Source organism: Phyllostomus hastatus, unplaced genomic scaffold, assembly GCF_019186645.2.
Source record: "Phyllostomus hastatus isolate PE091 unplaced genomic scaffold, TTU_PhHast_1.1 phas_scaffold_12, whole genome shotgun sequence".
Lineage (NCBI taxonomy): Eukaryota > Metazoa > Chordata > Mammalia > Chiroptera > Phyllostomidae > Phyllostomus > Phyllostomus hastatus.
Window position 1 is genome coordinate 13,381,872 of NW_025334007.1, and position 22,626 is coordinate 13,404,497.

A 22,626-nucleotide genomic window follows, 5' to 3' on the forward strand; every position below is an offset into this window, starting at 1 on the left:
GAAGCTTTCTTTTTAACGTATTTCCGCCCCTCCCCATCCCTCTGCGAGGTACCACAGCCAGCAGTCAACTTTGCATCCTAAGTGTGCTCTTCAGTAATGGAATTTGATGTGGGAGAGGGGCGTGGCCTTAGCAATGGGTTTTAGCAGTCCTGGTTTGTTTCTAGCAGACCCTGGAGCCAGATTTTCTGGGTTGCAAGCCCAGTCCCAGCGCTTAGTCTCTCTGTGGCTTTGGACAAGTCAAGTAATGCTCTGTGCTTTAGTTGCCCCATCTGTAAAATGGGCACAATGTGGGAAGTACATGAGTTAGAGTAAGCAGAGCGCAGTATTTTTGCACATGACTTTGCTATGTAATAAAGGGTACATGACATTATTTGGTGGGATATTATCTGTATCTATCTCGAGGCTGTGCATCTTGAAAAGGAGGCACAGTCTTAGTACTTATCAGAAGCAAAGGTAAATATTTCAAAGTCAAGATAAAAATCTTTTCCTGGCCCAAAGAGAGGAGCTACAAGGAAAGTATATCCAACATTGGAAATGTGTTCTTTCTCCTCTCAAATACAAAACTAGATTAAAGCCCATTATTGAGACATTATTATTATTACTACTTATTATTTTTATTTTGCCCATACTTTTGACACAGCAGTTCCCCTTTTATTTCCATTTCCCTGTAAAATGCGTGTGTTTGGGAAAACCCAAGAATGCAATTATATAACAAAGAAGAGAGAAACCACGTTGTTTAATTGCAGTCACGTTTATTTGCAGTTTCTATACACACTTTCTAGGTAATCAAACTTTCCTGGTACATTTTTTGAGAGGGGTTCACAATAAAACTGTCACCATTTTTACTAAAAATAAATACAAGACTTAAAGTGTTGCACAGCTCTAAAATATACAAAGGCTTGAATTGAATGTAAACGTTGAAAACTTACAAAAGAAACCGTTTTTGCAACAATTTAAAAAGTTCATATTTACAATATTACAAAAATACAAAATGGATGCAAGTCCATAAACCATTGTCTTTTTGGCCAGCATGAACTGTTTCTAGTACCAAAATAGTTATACTGTAACCTTCTTTATAGTTTTAAATCTTTGTCATGATCTAGTTTTCTAAGTCTGCCACCACTGTAGCTAATGTACTCACTCACTGACCTTTGGCAAGAGCAAACAGTGTGTTTTGTTTGCTGTAACTAGTCCACGTCCTCTACTTAGCCAAAACAAAAAAAAAAATCCAAAAGTAAGGAAAAAAGATTTCTCCCACATAACATAGACATGTTGTACAAACATTTAAAAAAAATTACCATCAGTGCAAACAACAGAAGAAAAGTTTGGATTGATGTTTTTTGCAATACCTAATGTGTGTACCCTGCTTCAAGATGGCAGTGATGTTGAAAATAGTCCTCTAAATCTTGGTCTTATATGCTATGTAATTAAGCCATGTAGAATATTCCACACTACTAAGGAATTCCTTGTTTGTTTGTTTCTTACTCAGTTTGGTACTCAGTACTCTTTTCCACAGTGAATTTAAAATCCATCTTTATTTGGGTTTTTTAATCTATGAAATATAAAATAGAGCAACTCTGCTATAGATTTTTAGAGTAAACAAAATAAGTAAAACTATAAGGGTTAGTTCTGTGATCATTACATACAGAAGGTATTTTATTGCCTCACAATTCAAGTCAATATGTATTTTAAAACATACATGGTACCATTACTTAAATTAACATCAATAATAAAAAGGTGACATATTTATTAAAGCCAATCATGTTTTCTATTCAAGATATAGAATCACTTTTAAAGCCCACATACCTTGCTTTATGCTTAAAAAGCCCCCAACTACACAAAGCCATACTGCAAACGAACTGCTTTTATGAAAATTACAAAAGATCACCTATTGTGACTGGAAATGACTGTTTCTTATCACATTTGTCTAAAAACTTTATTTTTAAAATTTTGCCAAGTGTACTTTTGAAAGCATGAGAAACAGATATTCATGTTTCCATGTGGTGTCAAACCATGCTGGTTTTTTAAACTAATGGGTTCCAATGAGAAATGATGGTCCATTTTTCAAACCCCCAAATATTTTTCTTTTCATAAAAAGTATAACACTTTGTAAATGTTCAAATGTACCCTTTACCAGGTAGCTTATCTATCCCAGCACAAGAGTGTGCAAATGCACACACGTGCATACACATACATACATCCTCCCTCCTCTACCCCGCCACCCTCAGCACCCATTTTACATACAAGGATGACAAGAAATTAAGAAACACAACTTGATAGTGAAAACAAATAGCAGAAGCCAGACTTGTTTTTCCTTTCCGGACAAACAAACAAACAACCCGACAACAATCAGATTCTCTAATTCTCAATCTGTAACATCTTAGAAAGTGTTTCATTTGAAAGACAGCATGTTCTTAGACCAGGCTTTCTCCTTCGTATTGCATGAATTAAATCAAAACCACAACCCCGCTTTCACACATCCTACTTTCCCAAAAACCACTTGCATAAGCTTAAAGCCAGCTGCATATCAATTTCTTGGTAACTCTGGTATGTTCTATCATTCTAATTGCATTCTCTTCTTTTATAGGCGATATCCCTCTTTAGTTCTCTCCACTTTCTACCTTCCCCCATTAAAAACGTATTCTAAGTACATAACTGCTTATATTTCTGACATATTTCAAACATTGGCATCAGTTCATGTTAAAATCAGAGGTGTAAAAACTATTTGCAGATTTCAACTTGTAACTACATTTTTTTTCAGTTTTAAGACAAGAAAATTCAAGTAATTTCAAGTAATTCAGCTTGTTTCCCTGCCTTCATTTTATCAGAGCACTTGCCTGACATTTCCTTTCCCACCCACCACCCCTCCCCTTTTGCCATCAAGCAGATATAGTAAAATCAGACAAAAACTCAGTTGCATGTAGCATTGTGAACCAGAGCTGTTCCCCATTCCCAGCTTAACAGTGAAGATAAATAATGCATATACACATACCTATTTCCCAACTACATTGTTCACAGTGTCATTTCTGTTCATTTTTAGGTAGCACAAATCTCATCAGCACAGAGAGAAGCTTCACTGAAAACTCATTGCAGGTATTCACTGTTAAATCAACAGCTCTGTGGCATGCTTATGTTTCATTTTCATTAAAGAACCTGGAGCTAATTGCTAGACTGTTTAAGGAGTTTTAAGATTATAGTCATTAGATTATGACTGTTTATGTCCCCAGTAGCCTAATATAAAACATAACCTAAAATTAACTAGTTTTCCCTACTCATTCTCTTTAAAGTAATCCACTGAAAAATTAAAGTTTAAAGGACACTGTCAAATGCTGTTGTTCAGGGCATTGTGTTGATAATGATGATTTCTTTCATTGATTAAAAAAACAAAAGCATGCTTTTCATTCTGTCCAAATTTCCACATGGCAAATCACAGCCACGTGATTACTACTATTAGCTTGTTTGGTGCTGCAATTTGTCACAAAAATGGTTAGGTCTGAATTCATTATTTTAAATTAATCACATTTCAGTATATGACCTCAAGATTTACTTTATTTCACCAGTTTAAAATTCATATATGAGGTTTATCACTTAGAAATCATATTAGTGGACATTTAAATATGATATTTGATATGAAAATGGTATTCACAGAATACAATTATTACACTTTATCTGTTGTGTTGTATAAACAGTTTGTGTGCAGTAGATAGTTTGCCACATGTCCACTCGTCATTGATAAATCTATTTACACATTTTTATCAAAAATATGGTATTTACATGTGTGTAGTTCTTTCTTCTAAATTTTGCTTTAGTTCATTTTAATGTAAAAAAATACCAAACCTCCAGAGTAATTTCATCTTCTTAAGAATTATGACAGTGAGGGTTGTTTTCTGAATAGGCAGCTCTGGGAAAACTTTTTTCTAGGTTTCATGAAAAGCAGACATTTTAAAATCCTATATTATCAAAAGGAATGACATTGGGTAAATCAAACTAAGCTAAAGAAAAATATGAAAGACAGTGCTACTTAAAAACATGGAAAATAATCAAGAAAGATCAAACAACCTTTTGTTTCCCCAGCAAATATTTAGAAATTCATTGGTAGTAAGTTATGGTACCCCATGATGTGCTGACTTCCCTAGTCTTCTGTTCTATTCCCCCATCCTCATATGACTAAGGGTTTTGGCCTTTGATAGCAAGCCTGGCACAGGACACCTATGTTGAGCTCTGGGAGGATCGGTCATCATGCGGGCTCCCATCAGAATTTTCTGTTTCGCCCTCAGAGATGGCCTGCATGGGCGCATTGTACAGCCTGCAGCGGACACTATAGCGGCTGCTGCTGGCCACAGGAGGGGCCCGGGAACGTCCAACTCTTGCTGATGCTGAGGTGGCAAAGTTCTTCGATGAAAACCCTTCTGCATTAACTCTTGGGGAGCATGGAGAGAGTGGGGACAATGCCTCAGCACCAGGTGCCCCTTGATGGGCTTCATGGGTGCTATGGGGGGACTCAGCTGTGAGGTCCCCAGGAGGTTTAGGTAGGATGGGACTCTTCAGGATCTCAGTAGCAGACATGCGGTAACTGGAATCCGAACGGCTGCCTTTCTTGAGGAGTAACAGTTTAAACTCTTCGTTGGATGTGTTGGACTTTTTAGCATTTCGGTAGATGAGGCCAGGAGACCTCTGGCTGTTTTGGGTGGTCACATTGCTGTTGGGTGAAGTGACAGAACCAGTGCTGCTACTGCTACTGCTGCCAAGAGAAGCTCTTGATTTGCTTCGAACAGACATGTCTCCAGAATCTTTTCTTCCAAGTACTTTCCTCTTAGACCTTTTAAGAAAAGGAAGAATCTCAGTCCAGATACATTTTTAGGAAACCAAAAGTGTTAAGTCACATTCAAAGATCTCTTTAATGAGGATTTTGGTGCACCCTCTCTGATCAGATACCAAATATCAGGGCTATGGAGATGAGGAGTAAGATACAACCCTTACCTAATAGCACTAACAGCCTGAGGGAAATTCTCTGATAACCCCTGGACATTAATTAGGTTCTAGAAATGACCATTTTAAATAATGCCTAATGTGGAGGCTAGAGGTTCCAGATGAGGACTTATTGGGATGTTTTCATATAACAAAATACTGCTATCTGATTCCAGGGGTGTCCAAATTTTTGGCATCTTGGGCCACACTGAAAGAAAAGGAGTTGTCTTGGCCCACACATTAAATATACAAACACTAACAAAAACAAAAAATAAATCTCATAATGTTTTAAGAAAATTCACAATGCTGTGTTGGGCCACATTCACAGCCATCCTGGACTGCATGTGGCCTGTGGGTTGTGAGTTGGACACCTCTAGACTAGATGGTGAAGAGTGTAGATGTTTCTTATTAAATCTCTTTCTTCAATTTGGATAAAATGATCTAATGTCTGAGGTTGGCTTCCAATGAATACCAGAGGAGCAAAGTAGAAGGATCTGTGGATGGGACAGGATTAGCTATAAGTTGCTGGTTAAAAGGCTTGGGTGATGGATTTTTGTGTGTGTGTGTGTGTATGTGTGTGTGTGTGTGTGTGTGTGCGCGCACGTGCGCGCGCGCGCTGGGGTGGGGGTGTATTATACTACTTGGTCTTCTTTTTAAATTCCTCCATATAAAAGCAGTTTCTTACATGACTTTTTAAATAAGTCAATCCATTTTGGGCTGCAAATAACATTGTCCATAGCTGCCTAGGTATATCAAAAGTATATTAGTCAGTAAGCCAACTTTCTGTGAGGAGCTGAAAACATAAACCACACCTGGAGATCTTAAAGCTCTGTACACTGTAAGCTATCAAGAAAACAAAATCATTCTTAAGAAAATACAAATAAGTGGAAGCATATACCATGCTCATGTATAGGAAGAATTAACATTGTTAAAATGTCCATACTACCCAAAGCAATCTATAGATTCAATGTAATCCCTATCAAAATACCAGTGGCATTTTTCACAGAACTAGACAAATAATCGTAGAATTTATATATAACCACAAAAGACACCAAATTGCCACAGCAATCTTAAGAAAGAAGAACAAATTTGGGGTTATCACACTACCTGATATAAAACTATTCTACAAGGCTATATTAATCAAAACAACATAGTACTGGCATAAACAGATAGATAGACCAATGGAACAGAATGGAGAGCCAGAAACAAAGCCATGCCTATATGGTTAATTAATCTATGACAAAGGAGGCAAGAATATACAATGGGGTAAAGATAGTCTATTCAATAAATGGTATTGAGAAAAATTACACAGAAATATGCAAAAATATGAAACAAGACTACCTTCTTACATCATACACAGGAAGAAACTCAAAATAGGTTAAAGACTTAAATATAAGACTTGAAACCATAAAACTCCTGAAAGAAAACAGACAGCAAACTGCTTGACATTGCTCTCAGTAATATTTTTTGTTCACATCTCCCCAGGCAAGGGAAACAAAAGAAAAATAAACAAATGGAACTACATCAAACTGAAAAGTTTTTGCACAGCAAAGGAAACCATGAACAAAACAAAAAGACAATCTATAGAATGGGAGAAGATATTCAACAATGATATATCCAATAAGGGGTTAATATCATCAAAAAAAAAAAAAAGAAAGAAAGAAAACCCACCAAAAAAATCCAATTAAAAAAATGGGCAGAGGACCTGAATAGACATTTCTCCAAAAAGGACATACAGATGGCCAATAGACATATGAAAAGATGCTCAATGCCACTAATCATCATAGAAAAGCAAATTAAAACCACAATGAGGTATCATCTCAGAATGGCTACCATCAATAAATCAACAAACAAGTATTAGTGAGGATGTGGAGAAAAGGAAACCCTTATGAATAGTTGGTGGGATTGCAAATTGGTGCAGCCACTATGGTATGGAGGTTCCTCAAAGAATTAAAAATGGAACTACTTTATGACCTAGAAATCTCACTTCTGGGAATTTATAAAAAAAAATCCAAAACACAAATTCAAAAAGATATATGCATCCCTATGTTCATTGCAGCATGATTTATAATAGCCAAGATATGGAAGCTATCTAAATGTCCACCAATAGACAGGTGGATAAAAAAGCTGTAGTACATCTATAATGGAATATTACTCGGCCATGAAAAAGGATGAAATTTTACTATTTGCAACAACATGAATGAACCTACATAGTATTATGCTAAGTGGTATAGGTCAGATACAGAAAGAAAAATACCATGTGATTTCATTTATATGTGGAATCTAAAGAAAAAACAAATGAACAAACAATAGAAACAGACTCAAAGATACAGAGAACAAATTGATGGTTTCCAGATGGTAGGGGGATTGGAGAGGGGCTAAATGAAAAACGTGAAGTAATTAAGAAATACAAATTTGCAGTTACAAAATAGTCATGGGGATGTCAAGTACAGCACAGGGAATATAGTCAATAATACTGTAATAACTGTGTTATGTGCCAGGTGGATACTAGACTTATTGGGGTGATAACTTTGTAAGTTATATAAATGTCTAACTAGTATGCTGTACATCTGAAAATAATACAATATTGAATGTCAACTGTAATAGAAAAAACAGAAAATACAAGTTAGAATATAATATGTATTTATAATGCATGGGAAAATATAAAGGAATATAATATTCTCCATATTTAATGGTAGTTACCTTAGCATAACAGGATTTCTATTTTCTATGTTAAATACTTTTTTCAAGTTTGAAGGTTTTACAATTCAAGTTTGAATTGCATTGTATTTGCAAACAGGAAAAGGGAAGATTAAAAATATTTTTCCCTTAAAAAAACAAAATCATTCTCGTCACTATGCTGCACATAAATACATACATACACACAACAGAACTGCAAATCTAAGATTACCAAACTCTGTAAGTCTACCAAACAGGTACCTATCATCATATTATGTCTCTTGATTAGTAAACCAGCTTAAATTCAGTGAATCTTCAGCATGACTCAGTTCATTAGTAAGTATTCTAAAAATCCATAGGGTAGAAAGAATGTCAGCTTTGTAATTGGAGACCAGCCTAATTTGGGTTCACTGAAAACTTTATGGTTGTTATCTTGTGTATGCCAGTGTCCAGCACTCCAATAGGGTAGGAGTTTTAAGCTGACATTTGTTTTTAGCATCTACCATATTCTAGACACTAAAACATTCTTTTATCATGAAAACAGACTATGAGCTATAAGTGTCTCCATTTCCAGTAGGGGATTAAGTACAGAGGTTTTAACTGACTCAAGACTGCATAAGAAGTGACAACATTGGGATTCTTCACTCTCCAAATGGAGAAGCATGCCTAATGTATATACAGAAGGTGTATCTGACTGGCTCCTTTCGAAAAGCTGTTGAAGAGTAGTGCTCCTTCTTTATGAGAGAACCACACCAAGAGAAAACCCAAGTTCCCTTAAAAAGTAGAATTCTGGAGAATACAATGGTAAGCTGCTTGCAAAGAACTTGCTTCAAAAAGTGTTAACTTCATGAGGTAGAAAAGATAGTCTCTTAAGTTTTTTCCCTTGGGAGTCCCATCTAAGTCAGAGGCCTAGTGGAAGGCAGTCACGGTTGTGAAAGGAGTAGGCACATCATGATTGAATAGCTCAGTCTGATATGGGTTCAGTTTCCAAGGGCTAGTTCCTGCTCTGTTTTTCAGTTACAGATTGTAAGGAGTATTCTTGAAAATATAGACACTGACCAACCACAAGGATGCAGGGGAAGGATGAGAGAATGTGAAAGGACAGCACTGACACAACACTGTCCTGGAAAAGCAGCCCAAAGGACTGTTTGAGGGATGTGAAACATTCATTTTAGAGAAGGCTGGTGTTATTAAAGAAATTTAAGTTTTGGGGAAAAAAAGGAGCAGTGGTTACTTGTTCTGAGCTGTAATACAGGCAGGTTTGTAATATACTGTCTTGTCTCAAATTTGGTGCTTTATTTAGTGAGTCAATTTCCATTTATCTCTGTTAATATAAGATTACAGCTTTGAGCATATTTTTTAGGTTCAAGAAATTATCTAAAATTTAGAGATTGCACTAGAGTTTGAGCTTTCAATCTCAGTTACTTAACCAAATTATTTTCAAATAAAAACTTGAAACAGAATGTCTTTCCTAGGGGAAAAAAAAAACCTTCCCTCAGCAGTTCTTATGAAAGTCTGTCAATTAAGGTCAATCTAACTATATATAAAGACATATAGGCCCTGGCTGGTGTAGCTCAGTGGACTGAGTGCAGGCCTGTGAACCAAAGCATTGCTGGTTTGATTCCCAGTCAGAGCACATGCCTGGGTTGCAGGCCATATCCCCAGTATGGGGTGTGCTAGAGGCAACCATACATTGATGTTTCACTTCCTCTCTTTCTCCCTTCCTTCCCCATCTCTCTAAAAATAAATAAATAAAATCTTAAAAAAACCCTTGTATTTCCCAACTTGAATACAAGTCTATTGATTAACGATTTGGAAAAATAATTATTCTGTGCTTTTTTGTTTTTTGCTGAATGTATTAGAAGTGCACGAGTCTTTCTCATTTTTTCCCATTTAATGAGAAGTACCATAAGAAGCAAAACCTTTCATATTGTTGCCTTACCTGTGAATGACTGCAAATAAATCCTCAGTTGTTCGAGGTTTGTTTGGAGACACAAACACACCTTCCACTTCAGCCTGAGAGTCTTCACTAAGTGGTGAAATCACAGAGTCATCATTTGGTGACGATTCTTAAATTAAGAACAAAAGCATCTTTAGGAGGAAGTTACCCAGCACAATTGTTGTGCTTCACTGACTCAGGGAACAAATAACAGTTACCTTAATGCCATTTTTAAAATGCAAGAGATAATCTGTCACAATACCTAGTCCCTCAATAGCAAAAGTGTTTATCTCAATTGTTTTAATAAGTATAAAGAAATAGTGGAGGGAACCCAACACCCAGGGCTCTACCATGTTACAGGGAATGTAAGAAAGAAAAATTTCAGGAAGTGCCATGAGACCCCTTTCCATAGTGACAAACTGACCTTTCAATGAAACCTCATCCACATTTCCTTGGGTCTCCTCTGCTCTGCTGTTATCAGAGGCACTTTTGGCTGAAATACCTGAAGCAATATTTTCCTGCTCAGAACATTTTTCAGGGTATAAATTTACAGTTGATAGCTCTGTTTCATAGCTGATATTCCCAGGCACTTTGTCATGGTGGCGGCTCATCCCAAGTTGATGCTTAAGTTGATTGCTTATGTCTGTGGCTCTAGTTGGTGAGTTTGACTGAGGTGTGAGCACATCCACAGACTCAGGGTAAGCAAGTTCCTCCTGATCTACAGAGGATGCCTTCTGGACCTGTACTAGGGCTCCATCTGGACCAACTCCATATTGTAGTATTTTACCTTCCAAATCATTGGGGTGGGCAGTAGAGACCTTCTGAAATCCTTCTGTGAGAAAGTCACAATTTTTACTTGGTGTGTTTTCAGGAATAGGCTCACTCTCCACATGTATTTGGTCTTTTGTTACACTTGAATCTAAAAGATTGCTACCAGCTGAGGTTATTGTTTCTGGATCACAATGATTCTTCACATCAAAAGCACATTTTTTTTCTAACTGTAGTTTATCTGGTCCCATCTCAACTGCAGAGGAATCTAAAAAGGACAATATGGTGTCTTCAGTGGAGTACTGACGTGCTATTGATTTCTTAGCTATATGTGGCCTAATCTTACCTGGAGACGGGGCAGCCATTGTGAGAGTGCTTTGCTCTAAGTAGGGGAGTTCCATATTGTTGCCTTCTTTTTGCTTAACTTCTTCAGACTTACTGATTGACCTAAGATTAACAGATTTCAGGACTGTCGGTGTAATTGCAAGGGATGGTGGAGGATTCGACCTCAGTGTTTCCCCTACTGTGTTCTGCTTATTATGACTAAAAACATGCAATGGGTTACGATGGTGAAATGGTTTATTCAAGACATGAAGAGCACTTAGGTCAAGATGGGTAGGAGGTATAATTGGAAGTTCAAGATCTTTACTTAGTGATAGAGCTCCATCTTTTAAAGAGGGTTGCTGTAGTGAGGATTTCCTTTCTGGGACTTTTGGTTTTCTTTTGCTACCTCCAGGAGACAATGGACCAGAAAAGAAAGCCGTAGGGAAAGAGGATGTTGGTGTTTCAGACTGGCTTGAGTAGCCACTTGATGGAGACGCTAAGCCAGCCAGCTTTTCTGGTGAAGCCAGTTTAAACTCACTATCAACAGAAGGAAGGGATGGGGTGGTAGCTCTTGATTCCGACTGGGATGTTTGGGATTCAGAGCTCTCTGGAGATTTGATGCATTCGATAACTGTGGTACCCGTAGCAGTGCTTGAATTAGATAAAGATCTGTAAGGATCATTTGTTTTCAAGTCATTTAGAAGCCAGAGGTCTGCATAGTGAGTTGATTCAGCACCTTCATCTTTGAATGGTGGAATATCTGAAGTGTCTAACTGAGGTTCCTTAATACAATGTTCATTCTGGTTAATCCAAGAAGGTTCCTGCTTGGTGGAAAGGTTAGTATTTTCCATTCTAGAAGGCGTGTTGGAGAAATCAAGAGGCAGCTTCATTTCCCTGGAACTGTGAGGCAGTAGCTGGCCACCACTAATCTTTGGTTCTTTCTTCTCTGAAATGTCTGCATTTCCATCAGACTTCCTCAACGATGAGCTCCGTTTGGGTGGGGTCGGCTTTGCCTTTGGTTTTCTGAAAGAGATGCTTGGTCTCCCCTGCCTTCTGTGGTCTAAGTACTCCTGCCAGGCACAGTCCGGAAGAGTAGGAGGAACTCCAATGCCCTGGCCATTCTCTGGGCCCAGGGCTGCATAGTGACAGACATAACTTTTACTACCTTTGAGACCACAGTCAAAATGCATGGAGGTGTAGTATCCTTCTGTGTCCACTGAAAAGTGAGAGCTAGTGTCAGCTTTGTCTGATGGAGACTTTTCCAGAAAGCTGTCATAAGTTGCCATGCTTGTGAAGCTTGGGCAGCCCAGGCTGTCTGCCTTGGGGCGCTCAGGACTAAAATCATGGTGGCAGGAGGCATCGTGGTGGTGGTGTAGGTAATTCCACTCGCTGTCACTTGTGTTGCTATTATTGGGGTCATCCAGAAGATCTGCCACAGTGGAGGTAAAGGAGTTTGCCCGGTGGCCTCTCACTTTATCCAAGTGGTCATTGTACTGCTCTGTCACAAAGACACTGGCATCCTCATTAGCATGAGGGGCCGTGTTTAGTGACAACTCCGAGTCACAGTGTGAAGAGCCAGTGAGGGGAGGAGAAGCTGCAGGAGGGATTGTCTCTGAGGTCTGTGAAGGACATGTGGAGCTGCTCCCACTCCAGTTGCCACTGGATGACTGGTGGTCATCTTTCTGGTCCATGTGGCTGCTGAGGAGGACACCAGCCATGGAGATGCAGTGGATGGGGCTCCCAAAGGTGTCTGAGTTGGAAGAGATGTCACAACTGCCCGAGTCAGCAGCCATTCGGGACAGACGTGACCTCCCTCTCTCACTTGACTTGTGCTGGGGGCTGTGAAGATGTTGAGAACAGGCTAGACCCAAAGCAGGCTGGTGTTCCTGGGCACTTGGGCTGCTGGGGACCTCGCTGCAATCATTAGGGGTTCTTTCTTGGTCACCCACAAAAGGCTCCCCCTCTTCATATGCTGAGGGTTTCGGGCCAACTTTGGGCTCAGCATCTCCACCTCTATTGCCTTCCCGGGGAAGGCTCCGAGATCTTGTGCGGCTGCTCACTGCCGTGGTAAACATGGTGTCACCTTTGTCTGCCAATGCAGAAATGTTGCCAGCGGAATGTGAAAGGGAAGCTGTAATGCTTTGACCCCTTTGAGCTCTGATTCTCCTTCTGGATGGAGCAGCAATCAGAATGTCCTCAGTTTGGCACTCTGAGTCCCTGGTTCCAGACCTTCTATTGACAATGTTGGAAGGGTCTGGATTTGTATGTACAATCACGTTCCTTTCCCTGGCCACGGGTGATTCATCAGAATCTAGGGCATATGGAAAGCATAGTGAGATATTTTATATAACATCATATTAACAGACATTCTGAGAAACACAAATAGGTGTGCTAGCATGTTGGAACTTGTTCTTACAGAAAAAAATCAGCATATAAAATTAGGAGAATTTAAAATGCTTTGGATAATCTCTCCCTGTCTCTTCCTGTCTCTCTTTAGATAGATAAATAGATATAGATATTCCCACTATATATATATGTATGTGTGTATATATATAATGAGAAGATATGCTTTTAGATCTTTTATCTTTTGTTAATTCTCTCTGTACAATATCAAATCACTTTGCCCTAATAAGTGACTACTATTTTTTTAAACTAAAGTCTATTTTAACTTCTTGGCCACTATTCAGTTTTATTTTGTAATGTAAACACAATGATATAAAAATCTTAGAATTTACTGTAAGAAATAAAAGTCCTATTTGTAAAAGATGAAAATGATAATAAACACATGGAGAGATATCCTAAACACATTTAACAGAAAAAAATAGAAAAATGTCATCAAGGATATCATGTTATCAATATTTAATTTAGTATATTTGAAATTTATCTTTTTCAGTTTATTAATATCATAAAAGTATATCTCTCTTCAAATAAAGGTATACTTTCCTAAATGAATCTTTCATTGAATCTTGTTACTTTTTATTCCTAATTTTCACCTTAATAAAACTTTTAAAAATTATCAAAATTAGCTGAAATTACATTTCAGCCATAAGACCTGAATGTATATGACTAAATCTATAAGGTCAAACCTTCTCAGTCAAGAAGAGAGACTTAAAAAGTCATATACCTGGCTTGCTGAACGCAAAACAAATATACTCCACTTCAAAACCTCTACAAGTTACAACAGTGACTTTTTTTTAAAGTTGCTGGTTAAAGGTCAGCTTCTGTTTCATCTCCTTAAAATTAGCACCCAACAGAACGTTGACAATAAACAGTTTTATATCACACCTATTTCTTGTTGGACTCTTCTGGGGATACCAGAGATGGTTTTCCTCCTCCTCAGTTTTCGTCTCCGCTGTAGTACGGATTGTGAATGAACAAGAGAGCAGCGTATACTAGCCTCTCTGTCAAAACCAACTCCTGCAACCCACAAATAAATCTCATTAGCTGTTAGAAGTGGCAAACACATTTTCATTTGCTTGGAACACAGTGATATTTATTGAAGTAAAGGAAGAGTTTGGATTAAGCCTGTAAACAATATAAGGGAGCCCTTATTCAGCTCTTATTTAAATTATGCTGCAGTACATTAAGCTTTATTTCTGAATACAGCTCTTCATAACAGCTTGCACTGCAGAAAGTAACAAGCAAAGAAAGAAAACCAAAAGAACAAGGAGAGAAAAATAACATCAAAGAATAACCCTCACACAGAAATGACTCTTTAAGGACCCTTAATGACCTTTAAGGACTCTTTAATGACCTAAACCTTTAGTTATTACTATTTACTGCTTTATTTATTAAAGCTGATATCTTTGCATAGTAGATCCATAGCCAAGATGTTAACCTGAATTAGTTCAGCTAACATATCTTGACCTATCTCTTCATTAAAAGATTTTTGTATTTTTCCCCTCTACTCACTCTGCCCGCCCCCGAAAAAAACATACACACATGCTAGGAGGAAACAACAGCCTAGAGATTTTTAAAAAAATAATCATGTAACTCTGCTTTCTTCTACTGACTAAAATGAACACTTGTTTGTGTGTAAAGTGTTCTTTTTTTAACATTTTTTATTGTTCAAGTACAGTTTTCTGCCTTTTCCCACCACCCCTCCCACCACTCCAGCCCTCCTCACCTCCCTCTCCTATTTTCATCCCCTTTGTTATTGTCCATGTGTCCTTTATACTTGTTCCTGCAAACCCTTCACCCTTTTCCCCTACAATTCCCTCCCCTCTCCCCTCTAGTCACTGTCAGCCTGTACTCAATGTCAGTGTCTTTGGTTATATTTTGCTTGCTTGTAAACTGAACACTTTTTAGTTTAGCACCAGTGTCTTATCAGTATATAATAATAATAAAAGGTAGTCCCCAGTTCTGCACTTAAGTGGATCTACCTTCTGTACCAACTGTAAATAAAACTGGAATTCCCAGTTGTTACATGTATATGTTTGCTTTAGTAAATATGGGGGGAAATCATGATACCTGTTAGTTTCTCTCTATATAACCACATTATGCACACTACATTCAGTCCTATCCAATCTAGAATGCTGAGGGAGGAGGTGAGAACCCAAATTCATCTGGCATAGGCATATGCCATGCATTTTTCAGAGTAAGCTTTGCCTCAGGAAGCCATAATACCAAAAGTGCTTTGGAATTTGGTTGTCTCATCATTTATCCTGATTGTTAAGCATGGGGCAGGATGGCATGTTAAACCTTGTTCAGCTACATAATGAAGCAGTTTGAGTTTTGCTTAGCATCACAGCGACAACAGTTTGTAGAACTCTTTGTAAAATCTGTATGAGCTATCACATGATGAATAATTATAATATTATCAGAGAATTTGTACTAATGGAATTTTCCTTTCTTAGTTCCAATCAAAAATTAAAATACGTCATTCTAATCATAATAATTACAGAACATATGGCATACAGACTGACATTTTGTGTTACATGGGCATAATCAAGAACCTGCTAATTAAAGCTCTTGAAATCAACAGATAATCGGCTTTAGTCTGAGAGTTCCTGAAATAAAGCAGAAGGAAAGATCTTCCCTTTTCCTGAATCACAAGGCCCATAATCAAAGAACTAAATTTGAAAACAGGATTTTACTTACAGTGCCATGAAGAAAGCACATGTTGCTAATAATCAGATTTCCCCAGAACTGAAAGTTAGTTTACGAGGATGCCAAAATGATCCATTTTGACAGCTGAACTCCCCTAATTCATCCCATTTAGATTATGGGGATCAGATAAAGTACACATCCCTAGAATAATTTGTCCTGCAAGTTAAATAGGTCATCAGGAAAATTAACCCCAAGCTCACAACCAGCTGAATAACTAGAACTCCTTTTTTTTTTTTAAGGAAGGAAATAGCTATGCCAGATAGCAGGTCATCATTTGTTCCCTACTTTATGTGAGAGAAATTTGAGTGGGGTTAATAATACCTGTGTGCAAAATGCATTTCAAGTAACATAAAATCTTTAGTTACGTGGTACCAGGATGAAAATCAGTCATAATATGGCCATTTTGAAATTTTGAATATAGAAATAAATTAGATATAACTATTAGAGATGTTCAAAGAAAGCACAGTAAACAGATCATTTAATTTCCATCTTTGAAAGTTAGAATATTTTATAACATTATTTTACTTACAAAGATTACCATATCCAATTCTGGAATATTTAATTGCTGCCAATAAACTTTTCCAGAAAAGTCTGGACAGGCTTGCATTCATCCTAGACTAATCTTCACTCTCAGTACACAAGAGGAGGAAAGCAGAGTATACGAAAGACAGGCTTGCTGGTTTTAGAGCAGAATTCAGCTTTCATCTATGAATCCATATACTTTTAGGTCAGAAATCCCTACAATCACTGCAGAATTCTAAACAATATTTTAAACAAGCCTACCTTCACCCAAGGAAGCATGAAAACAGATTTTATACTTGGTCTACAGAATCATTACTTGCAGTTTTAGGAATCCAGAGTTTGCCGTTTTCTTTCTTGCGGTGCCACACATCATTATCATATGATTAATCACTGCCGCTCTCTCTCAATTATTTGTGAGCTATGCCCAAAGAACTATTTGGTGACTTTTTTTCAAAAAGAAACTGTCCATCATTTACATAACAAGTGGGCCAATGAAACATGCAAATTGATGTTCAAAACCTGACAAAAGCATATTGAACATCTTCTGGGTTGTATTCTGATAAAAAGGTATTACTTGTTCACAAAGCAGTATTCTTAATTGGTACCCCCAGCATCATAGCTTTTGAACATATTTAATACACAGAATATTCTGACCCTCTTGCCCCTAAGAAAAAAAACAGAACGATACCAGTGACATTGATGGGAATAATGCAAGAAGAAATCACTTGAGCATCTTGCTTCATCTTCTCCTCTGGTGTTGGGAGAGGTAGTGCTTTGCTCCAGTTGGTCTGCTTGTCCAGTGTCGAGGGGATATTATGTACTGGGTTTTTCGGCCTCTGCCCTAACATGACATCTGTATCTTCATCCTCCGGGGGATGGGACTGCAAATGAAGTGCATTCAGATTCAACCATCATGGTTTATACATAAACAAACATATGAGGAATTTCACAGTTTAGTTAAGAAAGATTTGGTCAGAAACAAGCTTTTAGGTCAAAGGAAGAGTTCCTAGAAATAATTAGTAAACACAACTAACTGAAAGTTGGAATTTCAATAGTTAAGCAACACAAAAGGAAAAAATGAGTTAAATAAACATGCTCTTCAGGTCAAATGGAATTAAGGAGACAAGAGACAAGGTAGCCAGAACTTCAAACTGAAGAAAAATGTGAGTCTCTAATCCAGTGAGAGGTAGATCACTTTCTCTATATCCATCTTGCCATAAATTCTACTGAAAGTCTTGAGAGCCCTAGATGACTAGGATCAAAGAGAGAAGATGATTTGGATGCCTATGAAATGTTTTGGAAAATGTGCCAGAAGACCTGGAGTCAGGATACATTCCAGAACATATCATCTAAAGGACAAGTCAACCTAATTGAGAGGCTGGATTAAAACACAAGGAATTAATTTTACTGCAGGACTATGGCATTTCTGAATAACATTTTAAAACCACTATGGGTGGAGTGGGGGAAAGTTGTGGTGGAAAAATGGAGACAACTGTATTTGAACATTAATAAAAAATGATTAAAAAGAAAAAAACACTCTATGCACATGGAAAAGTAAAAGTGAAGAATCTCCCCCCACCAACTATAGTGAAAAATATGCATGCCGTTAGGGTGTACTCAAGTGAGTTTCGTTTTTCAAATTTGGAAGACAAAAACAGTCCTTGTTTATTTTGTTTCAACTTTGCAGTGCTAAGTTTTTCTTCCAGCTGTGTAGTTAGAGGTTTTGACTTCTATATGACAATTGAAAATTCTCCACCCAAACCTTTCATAGACATTAATATTGTCCAACTGATTTCAGAGTTGGGTTCCTAGCCCAGGTTATTAAAAAGGCTCCATTCTAATTTTGATTTCAGATTATTTAAAAACCTACTGGTAGTTTCTACTACTGAAACTAGTTTCATTTCTTTCTACAATTTGGAGAAAGGTGGATATTTACAGAAAATAATTTTTCCTCTTATTCTAGTTAGATTTTAATAATATTCCATCCTAAAATCAGAACCATTAAAAAATTCTCTTATCCTCACATTTGGAAGCTTCATGCCCTGTTGACTCAGGATTTCACATGTTGTCAAATGAATTAAGCCCCCTTAAAGAGAAGATCTCAGAACCAGTTGTTTAAACTAATCCCCAGCATTTGCTTACCTTGTAAAAGTATCTGCAAAGCCCCCAACACACCTAACAGGATATGATTCCCCCTCCTTGAGAAAAATGTGTTTGCCATGAATGTTTTAGTAAAAACATTGCAACCTTCTTTCTCTCTTCAGCTGTTTATTCCCAGGGAAGCGAATAGCTCAAATAAAGTTGAAGCACAAAAGACTTTGTTTCCTAGGTAACTTCCAAAAAGGAAAAAAAAAGTTTGGTGCATGCAAAATGAGACAGAAAGAAGGGGAGAGAGCACAAATAGCTGGAGAGAAAACCCCACCACCAGAGGTCACATTTTTTAGGGAATTCCTTCCTTGAATAACAAGGGACTGGGAAACAAAGAAAGAATAGTGACCTGACTAAAGGTTCTGACCAGAAGCCAAAAGCACTTTTTATTTAATGGTGACAGCAACAACTGACTGCCAGATAATCCTTTTGTTGTGTTTTTTTTTTTTTGATTTGAGAAGCTGAACCTTTACAGTTTTGATAAATATAAGGCAGGTTGGAATTTTTTTCTCCCAAATACAAAGTCCAGGAGAAGAGTTAGGTGATGCCCATCTTGAACAGAGCCTTATTTGCAACTTAGAGGTGTGTGCATGGGCGGGGTGGAGTAAATGGGAAAAAAGCCAATGCCATGGCTGTCTAAATTATATTTTATTTAATTCAAGTTAGGAAACTACCTACTCTTTAAATTGATTTAAAAGAATACCTCTTAGTTGGTTAGAAACAACAGAATTTGCCATAGAATTAAAAGAGAAGAAAAGTGAAAGTGTCTGGAGAGAGTGGGATAGGGTACAACGGAATGTTCTCAGAACCAGTACCTTTCTACTCCATGGGGTCATGTGGCAACATTCAGTGGGGGAGGGCGAACGGGTGCTGTTAAACTATGAACATGAAATGCAAAAAAAGAAAAAAATTAAAACATGCACACAACACAAAGTATACCCTTGCCTATGATATTAATGAATGAATATAATGGAATAATGCCTGCTGTCCTCCCTCCCTCCCTCCCTCCCTCCCTTCCTTCCTTCCTTCCTTCCTTCCTTCCTTCCTTCCTTCCTTCCTTCCTTCCTTCCTTCCTTCCTTCCCTCCCTCCCTCCCTCCCTCCCTCATTTTCATTTTATGAGAAGTAGCATACATAGTGGTTAACAGCACAGACTCTGGAGCTAGACAGAGTTCAAATGCGGGTTCTACCACTTATTTGTTGTATAATCTGGGCAATCTGTCAACTTTTCTAACGTTATTTCCATTATCTGTAGGACAGAGAAATAACAGTACCTACCCTCCAGGGCTGTTTTGAGGATTAAATGAGTATATATCATACTAGTCTTAGAAGAGTCTTGGCACATAATAAGCTCTATATGTTAGCATCAGCTACTACTACCACTATTATTATTACCCTTACTTTGTAGCTGTGAAAGATCTGTGAAATTGTTTTTTGCAAATTGTAACTTTCTATCTTTTGTATCCCAGTCCCATTCGCTAATTTGGGAGACTGAATTATTTTCTTTCCTTAGAGTGACTTTATTTTCCTATGAACTACTTGGAAGAAAATTTCCTGTGTATCAATTCCTCCTTTGGACTGTTCAAAAATTGCCTCTTCCTCATATTCATAGACTGTATTTGACAACAGGGCTAAATTTATGGGAATGTGACCCTTCCAGTTGCACAGGACCCTGCCCTGAGAAGGACTCCATACTTGGTTTAAAGCTGTCACTGTGTTGATATTCTTAAGTTTTTGAGTAAGTGGCCTTGCGTTTTCATTTTGCACTGGAACCCGCAAAGTATGTAGCCAGTCCTGCTTGTAGGATAATTTGGTAACTAGAATTCCCTTTTCAGCATCTACTAAGGAAGACTTTAAAATTCTTTTAAATTCTAAACCATGTCAGCATTGGATTCAATTAGGTGTCTATTACAGCACTTTCCATGTAGCATTGCTTTAATGTAACATGAATTATCCCTGAAGTGTCTTTTTCATTTATTAAGTTACAAATTCCTAGAGGTCAGGAGATATATTTCATTTTCCTTTCAGTCTTCTGTGATGCCAATAAAATGATTCTTCATTGTAAGAGCTCTAACAAATTATTGGTAAACTTTAACAATACCAGTTCTGTGTTTTTTAACAGTGATGGGGAACCCAAATAAAGTAAGGATCATGATCAAGACCTCAGGAGGAGGCAGACACCTCAGAATCCAACAGAACATACTCTCTTAGTGAAAATAGGTGAAAACAAATAGAGCAAACCACAAGCAATCACTGGTTCCATTGAAGGCTCAGTATTTACATATGCTCGGTCTAGTTATTATTAAGCCTATAGCATAATATATTTTGTAATATATTTTGGGGGGGCACTTAAGTTCTAATACTATTCTAAGTTTCTAAATTTTAACTGACAGGGTTGCTCATTAATTTTTAAGTACAGCAAATGCCATCTCCTCAAGCATAGTTAACTTTGATCTCGATCTTATTTAAGACAAATGATTTTGTAGGGTCTATGGCTTCCCCATTGAAAGGGATCGTTTTGATAGATATGGTATATGTGGCCTGAGTTCAGATACTTAACCTGGCTCTCTCATAAGAATCAGTCACAGATAGTGATGTGCAGGTAACACACTGGGGTATACAAAGTAGAGAGAAAATTCATAAAAGTAGGAAAAAGGGAGCTTGAAAACAAAGGCTGCATGGTACAATAATTTGTTTCCAAGAAACCAAAGGCTTTGGTGTCTTACAAAAGGATTTCAAAAAATCAAAGAGCAGGAAACTAACTACAGGGTAGAAAACATATTAATGATATTAATATATTAACTTTGGTAGTTTGTGTTAAGTCTCCTAAGTCAGCTCTCCTGCTGAGTATTTTTTCCAGGAGTGTGAGATGAGGAGTAATTTATTTTTCATCTGTTTGAGAACTGCCCCCCTCCATCCCATTAAACAAGTTCAAGGTAACACCTGGAAATGACTAAGGATAGCAAATCCAGAGACAGAGAGAGAGCACAGACTGTTTAGTTTGGGTCATCATCATTAAGTCAAAGTCTCTGTGTGTTAGACTCCACAGAAGATTCCTTCCCAACTCATCAGTCTCGCCATTATTTTGATAGTCGCTCCAACCTCCAGCTTGTGAGGGCTGAAATTAGGTACTCTTGAGCTTGTGTGTGGAAGGATTGTATTTTTTGGTTCTACCACCTAGACACAAGCACTTAAGTCCTTGCAGATGGTCTGTCAATTTAGAGTATTTTGACTTATAATATTAAAATGAGCTATGGTTTTATTTCTGCCATGAATTAAACTGCCTTAGTGTAATGTTTTAAAGCATCATCTTTCCTGGGTGTTTAGTCAAAGGAAGTAAAATTGTTTTGATTATTTCCAATAAGATTTCTATGCAGTGAATGCAATAATCAGTTCATAGATTTTTTTCTAAATTATCTATGAAATAAAACTGCAAAAGAACTACTACCTCAGGGCATGTCTACATGGCTCAGCATGCTACTCCTTAATGGGTGCAGATGGATAAGGTTAGGGAAGGTTGCATGCTGATCAAACTTGTATGAACTGAATTATTCTTTAAAGGCTCTACTTAAATGAACCCTATTGCTTATTCAGGGTAAGACTTGTAAGGGCAGGAACCATTTCTTGTTCATAACTGTATTCCTACTGTCTCAGTAATGCTCAATAAATATTTGTTATACTGCTAGTGCCCCCATGTGCCTGGAATAAGCAAACAAAAAAATCATCCCTCAAGGAATAATATCAAATTATGTCCACATAATAACTTTTCAGTACAACGTCCAGCACAAAGTCAGAGGTAACGAGGCAAGGAGAAGACAAGACAGCATGAGCAAGAGGCATCTCAGATAACAGATTATAGAAGTAGACTCATAGGGACTCCTGCTTTTGGAATTACCACTCCATGCAGGAATAGCAGTGAATAACCTTGGCTTCTCCAGAATAAGTGTGTGGGAAGATTGCTAGACCACTCATTCATTCATTCAAGAACATTTCTTTGATGAGGGTGAAAATCAGCCCCAGTGGAGACAGATTAAACATATCTCCCTCATGAGTATATGCATATTCACTGTACAATTCTTTTGACTTTTTTGTTATTTTGAATTTTTTCATAATACAATGTTGGATAAAAATGAAAACAAATTTTGTCCTTCCTTTCCTGGGCTCCCATTCT

The 22,626-nt window shown here is 37.5% G+C and overlaps 1 protein-coding gene across 2 annotated transcripts in view; it reads right to left on the bottom strand.

The window, feature by feature from the left end:
- Window positions 1-751: 751 nt before the first annotated feature.
- The window catches only part of NHS (NHS actin remodeling regulator), a 350,827-nt gene continuing 328,952 nt past the window's right edge, over window positions 752-22,626 (bottom strand). The window contains exons 4-10 of one of the 2 annotated variants that reach the window (XM_045856123.1): window positions 19,273-19,335; window positions 16,998-17,190; window positions 13,964-14,095; window positions 10,701-12,989; window positions 10,011-10,622; window positions 9,590-9,716; window positions 752-4,819 (exon numbers count right to left, since the gene is read on the bottom strand). In XM_045856123.1, coding sequence (XP_045712079.1) covers window positions 4,210-4,819; window positions 9,590-9,716; window positions 10,011-10,622; window positions 10,701-12,989; window positions 13,964-14,095; window positions 16,998-17,190; window positions 19,273-19,335 — 4,026 coding nt within the window. In that variant the 3' untranslated portion in view covers window positions 752-4,209. Of the gene's footprint in view, window positions 4,820-9,589; window positions 9,717-10,010; window positions 12,990-13,963; window positions 14,096-16,997; window positions 17,191-19,272; window positions 19,336-22,626 lie in introns of both variants that reach the window. The other variant, XM_045856122.1, reaches the window with a different exon arrangement.